The sequence below is a fragment of the Microcaecilia unicolor genome, chromosome 5 (assembly GCF_901765095.1).
Source record: "Microcaecilia unicolor chromosome 5, aMicUni1.1, whole genome shotgun sequence".
Lineage (NCBI taxonomy): Eukaryota > Metazoa > Chordata > Amphibia > Gymnophiona > Siphonopidae > Microcaecilia > Microcaecilia unicolor.
The window spans coordinates 253,579,701-253,594,474 of record NC_044035.1 but is presented as its reverse complement, the minus strand read 5'-3'; the positions used below and the strand labels follow the sequence as shown (position 1 = coordinate 253,594,474).

At 38.9% G+C, this 14,774-nt stretch overlaps 1 protein-coding gene across 1 annotated transcript in view; it reads left to right on the top strand.

The window, feature by feature from the left end:
* Positions 1–14,774, top strand: part of MAATS1 (MYCBP associated and testis expressed 1) — a 171,385-nt gene that overhangs the window by 116,975 nt on the left and 39,636 nt on the right. The window contains exons 15-16 of the mRNA XM_030203997.1: positions 6,343–6,491; positions 14,607–14,698. Of these exons, the coding sequence (XP_030059857.1) occupies positions 6,343–6,491; positions 14,607–14,698 (241 nt within the window). The remainder of the gene's footprint in view (positions 1–6,342; positions 6,492–14,606; positions 14,699–14,774) is intronic.

The window sequence follows — 14,774 nt, the reverse complement described above, 5'->3', positions numbered from 1 at the left end:
CGGAGGGCACTTTGAGGAGGGAGTTAAGGGTGGCGAAGAGATGATGAGGGTTGGAGCTGAGAGAATTGGTCAATTGGGTGTAGTAGTCCTGTTTGGCAAGGAATAGGGAGGACTGGAAGGAGGATAGCATGAATTTGTAATGAAGGAAATCTGAATGGGTGCGAGATTTCCTCCAGAGGCGTTCAGCAGATCAGGCACAGGAGCGAAGGTAACGGATGCAAGGATGCAGCTCGAACGGAAGACCTATATAGATTAAATGTTGATAGGCTGCTAGCTCAAACAGAGAGGCAATTAGAATCTTGGAGTGTGTTAACAGTGCCATTAATAGGTTGTCTTTGCTTGGTTAGAATGGTAATTTTACCACGATAGTTATATGCATTCCAGATCTTGCCGCTGAGATTACTACAGAAAGACATTAGACGTTTTTATCGTCTAGTGATGAAATTTTGTTGGACAAAGAAGAGGGCCAAGATCTAATTAAAATTTCTAATGGGGGATGGTGCCAGGGGGGGATGGGGTTACCTAACTTAAATTATTATAACCTGGCATGCCTCTTGAGGCAAGTGAGAGACTGTTTTTTTTTTTCGTCAAGCTTTCACACTCCCCTTAAGTTAGAAGAAACTTTTTTTTAGCCCTTATAAGCTATGGGCTTTGCTGCCAACAGATAGTGCTAGGTTGACTCAGCAATTCAGGTGTTGTGTGCTTTTGTACCCACTGAGGGCAGCATGGAAACTTTTAGGGGGTGACCCGAGAACAACAGAATTATTAACCATTAAGGGTAATCCGCTGTTTCTACCAGGGTTGGAGAATTCAGCCTTTACACGCTGGGAGCAGTTGGGCTTATGTTGTCTGGAGGATGTATTGGGAACAGATGGGGATCTTCAACCTTTAGATAAGCTCCTGCACCCTAATACTATTTGCTGGGGGGACACCTTTGCTTACTGTCAGATGAAGCATTACATTCAATCCCTAGATAAAGAGGCGTTAAAATCTAAGTTCGGAGGGAAGATTATTGCGTTTTTGATGAGCTTTCAGATGAGGCTCCAACTATTTCAGGCATTCAGAAGAAATTATGGGTTTTGGCGCCTGGAGAGGAGCTGGCTCAGCTGAGACGGAGATGGGAGGCTGATGTGAGAATTGAACTGTCTTCCTGGGATATTGTATCGCATCTTAAAAGTATTCCCAGACTAATAAGTGGAGCGGGGTATAGGTAATGTGCATTTAGAGTAATACATAGAAGATATTTTACCCAAGTTCAATTGTTCAGAGCAGGAGGGATTACTGCGCCCACATGTTTGAAATGTAAACTGTCAGATAATACATTTTTTCATGCATTTGGGGAATATAGGATTGTACAATGTTTTTGGAAATGGGTGGTGGCCTTTCTTCCCTAATGTCTTGTAGGATCGTCGATACGCCACGCCACGCCACGCCAGCTGGTGTTGGACTGTCCCGGCTCATTTGGGGATCTCAATGCTGACGGGATATTGTTGGGTCGTAAACTTTGCTTGCAAGGAAATGCATTCTGCAATCTTGGACTTCAGAGACGAGCCCTGAGTTTTGGCATTGGCGCAACCAGATACATCAATTGATGGCCTGGGAGGCAAGAGAAGCAAGAGGCTCACGTCGACGTAAAGCAAGTTTTCTTAAAACTTGGGGTTATTTTCTGGATATCTTGACTCAAAGAAGTAGAAGTCTTATTCTCAATGTTTTGTTAGTAGGGGAATCTACTGGAGAATGAGCCCTTAGGAGTGTCTGTAACCTTGAGGGGGAGGAGGGGGGTATGGGATGGGTTGGGGAGGGGAGGGGAGGAGAGGGAGAAAAGGTTTAAATTTTGATGATGAGATGAGAGTATTATTTTGTTCAGATTCAGATGTTATTGTTTTGTTCTCAATTTCATGTAAATGGAATCTGTTGACTGTTTATTATGTGGAATCATCAATAAAAACGTTGAAACATAGAACACAACCCAATGTGGCCACATTTTGTCTCTCTAGACAGACAAAGGAGACACTGTCTTTATCCTGCTGCTAGCTGCTGAACTGTTTTTATTGTTACATCCACCAACTATTAGGTGATTGTGCCCTTTGGGACCCTAATAATTCATAATTCCTGTAGCAGCCTCTAGAGAGGCAAAGCGTGGCCACATCGGGTTGTGTTTTAAAGTGGCAAGAATAAAAGCCTTTTTAATTATTAGAAGTCGTGTATTCTGCTTTTGTGGACCGTTTGCTCTTTCTGCAGAACTTTTGTTTTCCTGTTCTGGATTTCCTTTCTGCAGGTGAGTTCCTGCATGATCAGGTGGCTACAGGCTGCCCATCTTCGCCAGGGATCTCCCTTGGGGTCCCCACAATGGATGGTGGTGGTCACAGATGCCAGCCTCTTGGGCTGGGGAGTGCATTGCCAGCAGTGCTATGCTCAGGGCCTCTGGTTGAAGGTGGAAGCATGATGGATGATTGATTGGCTGGAACTCAGAGCTTCTCGGAAGGTTCTGTGAGCCTTTCAGGATGTTCTGTAGGGACTCCTGGTCTGAGTTTTGTCAGGTAATATGACAACGGTATCTTACATCAATAGACAAAGGGGGGACTCGCAGCATTCAGCTGGCAACAGAAGCCTTCTTCTTCGATGTACTCCTTCAGTCCTGGCCAGAATCAGACCTCCTCTGCCCCCCCCCCCCCCCCACCCTGCCAATGATTGGCAGGGTACTTCTCCATCCCAGGCAGGTCATCTTGGTAGCTCCAGACTGGCCATGCAGGCCATGGTATGCGGATCTTATGCAAGTGCTGGTGGATCAGTCATTTCGGCTTCCACTACCCCCGAACCTTCTCTTGCAAGGTCTAGTTCTCATGGACAATCTCTCTCAGTTTGGTCTTACGGCCTGGCTCTTGAGCAGTCGCAGCTATGGAAGAAAGGTTAATGTGGAGGATGTGATCACCACCATGTTGCAGATGTGGATGGTGTATGCTCAAGTTAAGACAAAGCCTGAAGCTCCGAAATCCACCAGCTGAGAAGACTGCCACAAGAAACACCATTTTCAATATAGCATGCTTAACAGTAGCCCTCCTCAAGGGCTCAAAAGGAGCCTTTTGGAGCACCCTGAGCACCAAATTAAGATTCCAAGGAGGCCACACCGGGCACACAGAAGGTTTAAGATGAACGACCCCTTAAGAAAACGGACTACATCTGGATGAGTGGCCAAAGAGGAATGTCCCACTTGTCACCGATAGAAGGCCAAGGTGGCTGCTTGCACCTGCAAGGAATTGTATTATGCCACCCTTTTTTGAAACCATCCTGCAAAAAGGCTAAGATGTGGGGCACAGTAGACTTCAAAGGGGAAAGTGCCCATTTGTCTCTGCCTTTCATGTTAATCAGCCATTGTTCCAGCCATCCTTTAAATGGGAGAACTGGGTGGTGGATTTTGCTTTGGTGCGTCTCCATGATATTTGGCGGGTGCTGTCGCACTATCTGGAGATTATTAATGAGTTTTGCCATTCAGATAATCTCTTTTGTTCTGTTTGGGGGCCTAAAGAAAGGAGATGCAGCCTCTAAGGTGACGGTTGCATAGTGGATCAGGGAAGCCAGTTCAAGTGCCTATGTTCTTGCTGGCAGACAGCCTCCTGCTTTGCTGAAGGCATACTCAACCAGGGTTCACTTTACCTTTTGGGCTGAGTCACAGGGGTTTCATTAGAGGAGATCTGTAGATGCCGCCACATGGTCTTCCCTTCATTCCTTTGTGAAGCATTACTGCCTAGATGTGGCTGCTAGGTCAGACTTGTCCTTTGGAGCATGGGCTGTAGAGAGAAGATAATCAAGAGAATTCAGACTTTACTAAATACAACAGCTTATCTGAGTTTCAAAGTACCAAAATTTGGGAGGGCTACGCCATTGTTAGGACAACTACACTGGTTACTGATGAGTTCATATGTGGTGTTTAAACTGTGTTCCTTGTTTGATTTTCATTTTGCATGGGTTAGCTCCTCAGTGTATGTTGTCTCTTATCCTTCTGTCTCTCAGGAATTCTAACCCTGAGTCTAGAGTTTTTATTGCTCCATTATCCTAACACCAAAAGGATTAAATATAAAAATTATTTAGTCAGTACTTTTGCATATCAGACTGCCTCATATTGGAATAGGCTCCTTTGTAATATTAGAGGTCAGGCTAATTAGAAATTACTGAAATTTTATTTAGAGATTACTTGATTCAATGATTGTTATGCTCAGTCTTGATTTTTGATTTTTAATGTGATTTTTTTTGTATTTTATTTATGTTTTTCTATTGTAATGATATCCCTGGGTATGCCCAGACTTTTTGACATGTAAGCCACACTGAACTCAGGAGCTCTGTGTGTGTGTTCAGAGGAGGGGGGTATAAGTGTCCTGTAATGTAATGTAATCTGTTGCTTTGATTATCTACCCTCATTGAAGATTGCTTTGCTAGATCTCACTTGTCTCTGGATTCATCTGCTTTGATGAAAAGGAAGGAAAAATTATGTCTTATCTGATAATTTTATTTCCTTGAATCATAGCAGATGAATCTAGGGTTCCGCCCTCAGTGTGAGTTCTGTGTACTGTTCTCAGTTTGTATCTCTTTTAGGATTGTTGCTGAAGGTTTGCATTTGTTTGGGAAGTTCTATTCTGTTTCAGTCATGCTCCTGTGAGGAGAGAGTGAATTCCTGTTGGCATGTTATCCTTCTGATTTGTTATCTAAAAAACTATTGTCTGACCAGACTGCTTACTGCCCTCTATCTCCATCTGCTGGTAGACAATCATAACCCACTTGTCTCTGGATTCATCTACTGTGATTCAAAGAAAGAAAATTATCAGGTAAGAAATAATTTTTCCATACTCTGCATGCTTTCACCATTTTTTTAAAACTTTATTTGGTTCAGCCTTCCTTGCAGCTCTTAAGCCCATAGCCAAACTGCTCCCAGCCACAGAGCTCTGGGATCTACCAGAAATCAACCCCATAGGGATTGCCCTTCTCCATCATAGAAACACAGGAAATCAATCACTTAGGACTATTGCCCAGAAGCCCTACTGCCTCAACCCAGAGTTAGAAGGGGAAAATAAGTCAAAATCCACTGCCCCTCTGCTCCAGTTCCACTGTCACTGCATCAGAGCAGTCTAGTCATCTGCACAGTCTGATGGAGACAAAAGAATACTGGTCAGAGAGCTCTCAGGTACCAGTTTTATAGAAGAGAAGGGTTACTTGGCATGTTTTTTTTCCTGTCTCCATCTGCTGGAAGGAGACAACCCACTTGTCCAGACTGCCTGGTAAGACTTTACGATAGGAAATTAATAATAATAAATTCAAATTTTATCATGTAATAAAATGGCATTGCGAAGTGGCTCTTGTTCTCATAGTTCTTTGGACTTGTCCTTCAATGTATCATCTTTGGGCTAAGATTTATGCATACACAATAATGTTGATCAAGAGTGATATCTAGGTTTTGGACAAATTTTGTCTTTTTGGAGGGTTTCTTTTAGATTTTATATATAGCTATTACAGAAATAATTTCAAAATGTGTTCTTATTAACTAAAAAAGTTATACTTCTACACTGGGTATCTGATGAGGATCCTACATTGATTTAATGGAAGATCACCTTTTATAAGTAGTAGACATGGAACTAAGGATGGCAAAAGTCTTGTCTTCTGAAAAAGTTGACTTTTTTGTGATCATCTCTGGAAAAAAGGTGACTAAAGCCACCAGAAACAAATTTAAAAAAGAAGTTTAATGAATGCTGTTAGAGAAAACAATTTGTAATACAGTAGTCCAAACCACATGTGAAATAATTAAAAAGTTACAGACGTTCATACATGTAATATTTGTAGACTTCTTATGGACCCATGACATGAAAAATTGGCCATTTTCAACATTTTGGATCCACTACTTTTAGTCACCTTTTCCTAGATACGGTCACATATATGTATTGTTTGCCACTAAATATATTAATCTGTTTATATATCCAGATGACTATTATGCTTGTTACTGGAGAAGAAGAGTTGGGGATGGAGGAAGGGAAGGCTTTTATCTTTAAAGGTATATCTATTGTTGACCAAGAATGACGTATAAGGACAATCACAGCCACGAGGCTGCCTATTTTTTTTTTTCAAATACAATAAACAGATTTAAACTAAATTATATTTAAAGTTTTGAATATCTGGCTTGAAAAATACTTTGAGAGTTAGAAGCAGTTGTTTTCTTTAGGGACATCTTTTTGAGTTTCAAAACATTATTCATCAATTGGAGACCAGAACTTCATTGTGAAGAAAATATGCTGCCTTATAATTAACTCTGTATATAGATAAAAATTTCACTGAAAATGTATCTAATGGTTGTTCTAGGTTGTTAAAGTGCACCAGAGTACAGTAGATACTTACCTGGAGGATATTATCTTAAATGCTACCAAGAGCACAGCAGATGAACAGGCCAGAGAAGAAATCCAGAAGAAGGCTGTACAAATTAATGATATTGCATATGAGATGGAAGCCCGGTAAATTATTCTGAGTAGGGTTGGTTCTGATTTCATACACAATTGACATATTTATGGATTATGACAGAGTTCATATTGCTGGCTCCATTGTTTTCGATGGCAACTAGCAAACCACTGTAACAGCCCACAAGTTTTAGTCCATCTTTCAAGGGCAACATACAGATTCTACTTGTGCTGAGATGTATCAGCCTAGTACTGTTCTGATTTCTATTGTGATTAATATTATATTGGAGTGATATTGATATCTATAATTTGTTATAGACGTGGATGCTGCCCATCCTTTTGGTAGCCCCAGTAAAATAAAAATATGTGCTTGGACCCATATACAAAATATGAATTTTGTGTTGGTATGCAAACAATTTACAATGTGCTAACATACAGTTTAACAGACAGTGCACTAAATTTGCATCTGCAAAAAAAAAAAAAGGCCCCATACAACATATCCACCATTAATTAGCACGTATGTACTTGATCACAAAATCTCACAAGCTAATTGGCCTAAAGTAAAAGATTTCTCTGATACCATACACTTTCCCATCATCAAGGGCCTAGATCTGAAGGCGATTGGTGCCTTTATTAAGGAGAGTAGAAGGTTGGGGTCTGCCTCAATGAAAAAGGAACTTGGCCAGTCTTAATGTGGAGGGAGCTTGGATGAATAAAATCTCTTTGCAATCCGGCCCCTTCATTTAGGACAGTTGCATGTAAAATTTTGAGATGGAGTGTGTATTATAAAGTTAGCACCTGGTCCAAGGCAGGTGCTATATTTTAAGCTTCCCTACATGGAGAAGTGCATATAAGGGGTTATTTTATAAAAGGGTGCCCATGTCAAAGTTCCAAAAAGGTGGCTAATTTTATGTATTTTTTTAATGCTGCTCACCACTAGCTAATTTAGACCCAGATATTCAGTGCCGGGTCATATCCAGGCACCAGCAATGAATATCCAGGTCAGCGACAGTACCGGGAATTTATACGGAACAACTAGTATTCAGTGCCATACCTGCATAGCTAACCAGACAAAGATAGTATCTGAGGATCTGAAGGCGACAAAACAGTGTGACAAGGCGGTGGCCATAAGTAGAATGTTGCTAGGCTGTATAGAGAGGGGAGTGACCAGCAGAAGAAAAGAGGTTTTAATGCCCCTGTATAAGTCGTTGGTGAGGCCCCACCTGGAGTATTGTGTTCAGTTCTGGAGGTCGTATATTGCTAAGGATGTAAAAAGAATTTAAGCGGTGCAAAGAAAAGCTACGAGAATGGTATGGGATTTGCGTTACAAGACGTATGAGGAGAGACTTGCTGACCTGAACATGTATACCCTGGAGGAAAGGAGAAACAGGGGTGATATGATACAGACGTTCAAATATTTGAAAGGTATTAATCCGACCCTTTTCTGGAGATGGGAAGAAGGTAGAACTAGAGAGCATGAAATTAGATTGAAAGGGGGCAGACTCAAGAAAAATGTCAGGAAGTATTTTTTCACGGAGAGATTGGTGGATGCTTGGAATGCACCACAGGAGGTGGTGGAGAGGAAAACGATAACGGAATTCAAACATGCGTGGGATAAATATAAAAGAATCCTGTTCCGAGGGAATGGATCCTGAGAAGCTTAGCTGAAATTGGGTGGCATAGCCGGTGGTGGGAGGCGGGGCTGGTGGTTGGGAGGCGGGGATAGTGCTGGGCAGACTTCTACGGTCTGTGCCCTGAAAATGAGAGATACAAATCAAGGTAAGGTATACACAAAAAGTAGCACATATGAGTTTATCTTGTTGGGCAGACTGGATGGACCATGCAGGTCTTTTTCTGCCGTCATCTACTATGTTACTATGCTTTTAATTTGGCTCAGTATGTCTTCCAGGTTTACTGAGATTTCTTTCAGTTCCTCCTCATCACCCTTGGAAACCATCTGGTATAGGTAGATCTCTTACATCATCTTCCGTAAAGATCAAAGCAAAGAATTCATTGTCCTCCCTGAGTGCTCCTTTTGCCCCTTCATGATCTAACAGTCCCACGGATTCCCTCACGGGCTTTCTGTTTCTGATGTACCTTAAAAGTTGTTACTCTGAGTTTTTGCCTTAGCAGCAAGTTTCTCTTCCTATTCTCTTTTAGCTTTCTTTATCAGTGCTTTACATCTAACTTGCCAGTACTTATGTTGCTTCTTATTTTCTTCATTTGGGTCCTTTTTCCATCCTTTGAAAGTCATTCTTTTGGCTCTAATAACTTCTTTCACGTCACCTTTTAATCATGCCAGCTGTTGTTTTCTCTTCTTTCAACCTTTGTAATTGCATAGAATGCTTCTGGTCTAGGCTTCCAAGATGGAATTTTAAAACAACACCCATGTATGATTTAATGTCCTAACCTTTGCTGCTGATCCTTTTAGCTTCTCTTTAACCATTTTTCTCATTTTATCATAGTTGCCCTTTGGAAAATTAAATGCTGCTACAGTAGATTTTCTTTGTGATTTCACTCCAGATAGTAGCTCAAACTTGATCACTTTATAATCACTGTTTCCCAGAGGATCTAAAACAGTTACTTCTCGTACCATACCCTGTATTCCACTAAGGGCTAGATCTAAAGTGGCTCCACCTCTTGTTGGTTCCTGGACCAGTTGCTCCAAGAAGCAGTCATTTATTACATCTAGGAATTTTATCTCCCTGGCGCTCCCTTATGTAACATTTATTCAGTCAATATTGAGGTAATTGAAGTGACCCATTATTATACTGTTGCCCAATTTGACAGCATTCCTAATTTCTGTAAACATTTCTTCATCTCTCTGTTTGTTCTGGTCTGCATTCCATGCTGCTGTCTGTTTCATGTAGAATGTTTATTTTATTTGACTCAGTTCCCCCACACACAATTTGATCCCCTCTATCATTGCAATATAATGTGTACCCTGCTAACACAGTGTCCCATTGATTGTCCTTCTTCAACCAAGTCTCTGAGATGTCTATTCTATCTACCTCATCATTTAGTGCTATATACGCTAACTTTCCCATCTTATTTTATAGGCTTCTAGCATTTGTATACAAGCACTTCAAATTGTGTTTTTTCCTTGCCATCTACAAGCTGCTTAGAAGTTGATGGGGATAATGTGCATCTTTTATCTTGCTCTCTCCTTAGTTAGTTTAAAAGGTGCTCTATCTCCATTTTAAAAGTTAGCACCAGCAGCCTGCTTCCATCCCATTTTAAGGTGGAGTTCATTCTTTTGGAATAAGCTCCTCCTTTCCCAAAATGTTGCCCAGTTCCTAACAAATCTAAATCCCTGCACCATTGTCTCAACCACATATTGGAACAGGGAGCATTTCCGAAAATTCTACCCTAGAGGATCTAGTCTTCAACTTTCTACCTAAGAGCCTAAATGTGGCTTCCACAACCTCCCTCCCACATTTTCCTATATCATTGGTACCCACATGTACCAAAACAGCCAACTCCTCCCCAGCACAAAAAAAGACCAAACACATTGTTTTCATACATCAGAATATATGTGTATATATAATGTACTAGGCTGTGTATTTGTTTGCTATTCTCTAAACATATTACAAAATATTATAGAAAAATTGGACAGAGAATTAAAAGTCTTTTGTTCTTACTCACCAGCACAGCATCAGATATTAGTTTCAAGTCATGGAAAAATAATCACACACTCACAGAATCTAATATCAGTACCTCTGGTAATTATAAGTAATCAGACTAATTATATAAAGAAGAGAAAAAGGAAGAAGAAAAGTTTATTTCTCATACAAAGGTCACAGAACAGAGAGAATGAAAGAAAGTTTCTTAGATATAGAGAATTAGTTTCTACGAAGGAGGGAGAGCACCCCCTTCAGGAAAAAATAGGCCATTGGATGGATCTAAAACTCTTTCCAAGCATGCCTAGTTTTTTCAGAGTTTCTTTGTCTGCAGCGTGGTTTTATAGGCTGTGGTGAGCATCCACCTCTCCTCTACTCTGGACCAATCGTAGGTGCTGCATATGTGCTGAAGACTTGTAATTGGGTCTTTCGTATGTGCTGGAGGCTTGCAATTGGTGTCCTTGCCATACCTCTTCTCAGTAAATTACATTTGTAACAAGTCATACCAGGTAGCTGAGTTGCCCTAGCAATGGGAGGCACCATCAGAGCCTGTGTGACTAGCCATAAATTCCTGCATGTGGCTGACAGCAAAGAAAGATGGGGGGTGGGAAATAGTGCAGCATACCTGAAGTAGAACTTTATAGCTAAACAATTATAGACATATATATATATATATATATATATGTACACATACACATATATGTGTACGAAAGACTAAAATAATATAATATGTGTGTTCCTATAACAACATGTAAACTAGCTCTAGTGATAAATGGTAAGATTTCATCTTGATCATTCTGTTGGTCTTACCAATGTATAATAAATGACCCGGGCATTGGATGATGTACGAAACTCTTCAGGAATTAAGAGACTCTCTGGACATTGTATGAACTCTAAATTTTCTTTTTTAGCCCAACAGATACAGAAGATCATATGCCATTATTGGCATGTCCTGGAGAACCACGAGTGTTTTAAGAGGAAAAGACTTGTAGTGGCATACACTAGAGAAAAAATTTAAAAGAGAAGCTGGTCCCTTCAACACTTCTTGAAATAAGAAGTGGATCAACCAGCATCTCATTGGGACATCTAAAATGTGGGCATTGTAGTGTACGTAGACATGTCTGGGAGACATCTGTCTTTATGCATTCAACTACGGAAAAAAAACATATAAACTACAACACACATCTAACTGTAATTCCTCAAGAGCTTTGTACAACATTCAATGCCCATGCCATTTATTTATATATTGGTAAGACCAACAGAATGATCAAGACTCACATCATAGAACACTGTAGTTGCAATGTTGAGAGCACACCCATTGTGACACGTTGGCTCACAGCCAATCATTCAATAGGTGATCTTAACTTTTTGGTATATAAGATTTTCACACCCAACTGGAGAAAAGGTAATTTGGATAATATACTACTCAAAGAAGAACAGAAACTCATATACAAATTCAATACAGTGGTTCCATTTGGACTTAACGCAGTTAGATCTCATCTCTTCTTTTTACACACATCATATCTTATACATGCTTTCCAAACCGGTCGTCAAGAAGGTTTTTTTTTCTATAGCTTATCAATGCAAGATAGATTTCAATATCCTAGAGCTCATTTACATGTTGTTCTTTTTTTCAATAAGCACACACATCATTATATTTTTTTAGTCTTGTGTACATGTGTACTCTGCTGTATGAAAACAATGTGTTTGGTCTTTCTTGTTTGTACACATATATTATACATTTGCTTGTTCTGTAATATATATATATACTATGCTGTACAACAACAATGTGTTCATCCAGTTTTTGCTTTGGACTATACAGCAATGATGTTTTTACTTCTTTTGTTTGTACACATATATTATCATACATTTGCTTGTTCTCTTTTTTTATATATATATATATATATATATATATACATACATACACACACACATACTTTTGTTTTGAGCTGTATAACAAGATGCTTTTACATCTTTTACATATTTATGTTTTTGCATCTCCTGCATTTTCATTGATAATGTCTATTTTTATGGTAGCATGCACTTTCATTTCATATCTTATACAGTATTCAACATATTTGCATTTCAAATCATTGTTTCAACAATCTTGAAATATTATGTGTAAGCATTCATTGGTTATCTTTATTTATTGTTATTTCATTCATACACAGTGCCACAGGATATGAAATACATTTCCAGAGTTTTTACTTGTTCGTAGTCTCACTCTGTATTGTATATAATCTATGTATTAGAACACTGTTGTTTATGTACATTCTACTGTACTTGCTTTCCACTTCCTTTGTATAGGTTGGTATTTTGTCAAATAGAGTTTTATTGCATCATACTTCTTTTTATTAATTTGTACAATTATGCCCTCTAGTGGATCAGTCGAAGATTCACATTTCTATCACTGTCTTTCCAGCACATAGCCGTAGCTCTCATGCTATTATTTTTATTCATTACAGTTTTTCATATCTTCAGAAATAGTTCTGTTTTCAGGTCCATCCATTTGCTCTCTAACAATTTACAAACTTCATTTAGTGATATACATTTACAGCTCCGCTTTCAACTCATGTTATTTGTCAAGTAGTTACTATTCATATATAGACAGCATTTGTTTCAGCAATATATACCCATAGCTCTATTTCCTTTTTGCACTAGATGTCTGGTAACATGATTATTATTCACACACACTTCAGTGTGGTTTACCTTTTCAGCTTTGTTACAATGCACACTACCTTTGTGCTGTCTTCCAATGGTTTACTAGTGTGCATGCATCCGCCCTTTCTTTTGGCGCCTTTTCAAGTCCTTTTAAACCCATTCAGTACACAGTATGCTTTATTCCAGCCCCTTAGCAGCGTCCAGAAGCAAAATTACTTGCAATACCTATGGACGGTCTTTTAAAAGGTAAATCAGACCTCCTTTTTGTCTTCAGTCTAGAGCAATATAGATAGTACTTATTTTTTCTCGCTGCCTATCACTGATTCCCGTACCACTTCTGATCGCAAAGTTTTAGTTCTTTGGCACTTCATGCACTCACAGTTCCTTTCTTTTATAAATATTTTTTACATGGTTACACATATTCAACTGTGTTTTTTTGTTTTTGAGTTTGTTGTTTTATATTACCTGTTTCAAGCAAGCATGATGCACTTGCATCTAATATGACCTTGAATCATATTGTATTCCAGATGATTTTATATATTTTTTCCTTCATTTTTTCATCATTTTATGTTGTCTTACAATAAGTTTGTATGTGCCTTCCAACATATGCATTTTCAATACTGTGCACCCTAAGCCTCACTCAAATCTATGTCATAGTTTGCTATATCTTCTGCACTACTCTCTCTAGTCCTAGACATATAGTTTCTGTATTCTTTTTACTGTGTAAGCCGCATTGAACCTGCTTTGAGTGGGAAAGCGCGGGATACAAATGTAAGAAATAATAATAGTGCACCTACACAGCCAAAGTGTTTCAGTCATTATTTACTCGAGTCTCCTTGCAGTTTTCCCTTTTTGACACATTTCTGTCTATTCCCTGCAAGTTCCACTGCATCCACATTTTAGTTTCACAATTTCTTTTTTTGAGCACAACATTTTACATTTTAAAGATCCATCTCTGAAGACAAAACAATAAGGATTGTCAGACACATTCACCAAGGTTGGTTCCTATTTCAGGACTATGTATACATATATACATATGTTTTTTTTAACAGACTGCTTCACACTTTTGTTATATTATTCTTCAGAAGTACCTCAATCTGTGTGCATTGGCTCCTGAAGAATAGAGTTTTTCCTTGACCACCTTCACTTGTTTTACCTTTTATATTAAAAAAAGTTGCAATTCCTTTTGTTCTTTTTTAAGCAATGTTTTACATTTTGCTTGTCCTCCGCCATGCTTTTTAAATTGTATTTTACATATTGGTCTGATTTGTAGCTCGTTTTTAATTTTAGAAGTTTTTTTTAGCCCTTTACTAAATATTTTACAAATAGTAACAAATATAAACATCTTGAATGTATACAAAAAATATCGATTCAAGATGTTTATATTTGTTACTATTTGCATTTGTGCAGACTCCTGAAGAAGGCATTTTCAGTTCTGAAACATGGTACCTTGCTGAGTCATCCTTAATTAAAGTTTACAATCTATAATGAGTGTCTTTGGTCTGTTTTGAAGAGCTTGATTCTGTTCCCACTCTTCGTCTTATCGTACATACTCAAGATCACACAGAAATCAATATTAGCATGCATGGATTTCTAGCTTGCATTTCCACCCATAGTTTTACTCCTTCCTTTTTGACAAGAGGGCTTTTCTTTTCTTCATTAGCCATCATTATACATGTCAGCTGCTGGTTTGCCACATGAACTTTGGCTTCAAGGCTATGGTCCCACAAAAACAGTATATTCAGCTTCTGAATCCAGGAATAATCAGCCAAATAAGCATGCAATTATGAATTATGCAAGATCAGTTGTTTCAGGTAGCAGCCTGTAAAGGAAGTGGGAAGGATGAAATGCATTAAGAATATTAATTCTCTGATTCTTGTTTTACTCTTAGTCGTTCTCATCTTCAGTCTGAAGAAATTGTAGCAGAACTGGTGTATAGTTTCATGATCCCAGAAGTACATAAAACTTCTGTAAAGGAAAAAAGTGAGTATTGGGGAAAAAAGTGAGCTAATGTCTTTAAACTTAGGAAACTGTGGCCCTTATTGTGGAAGCTCTATTT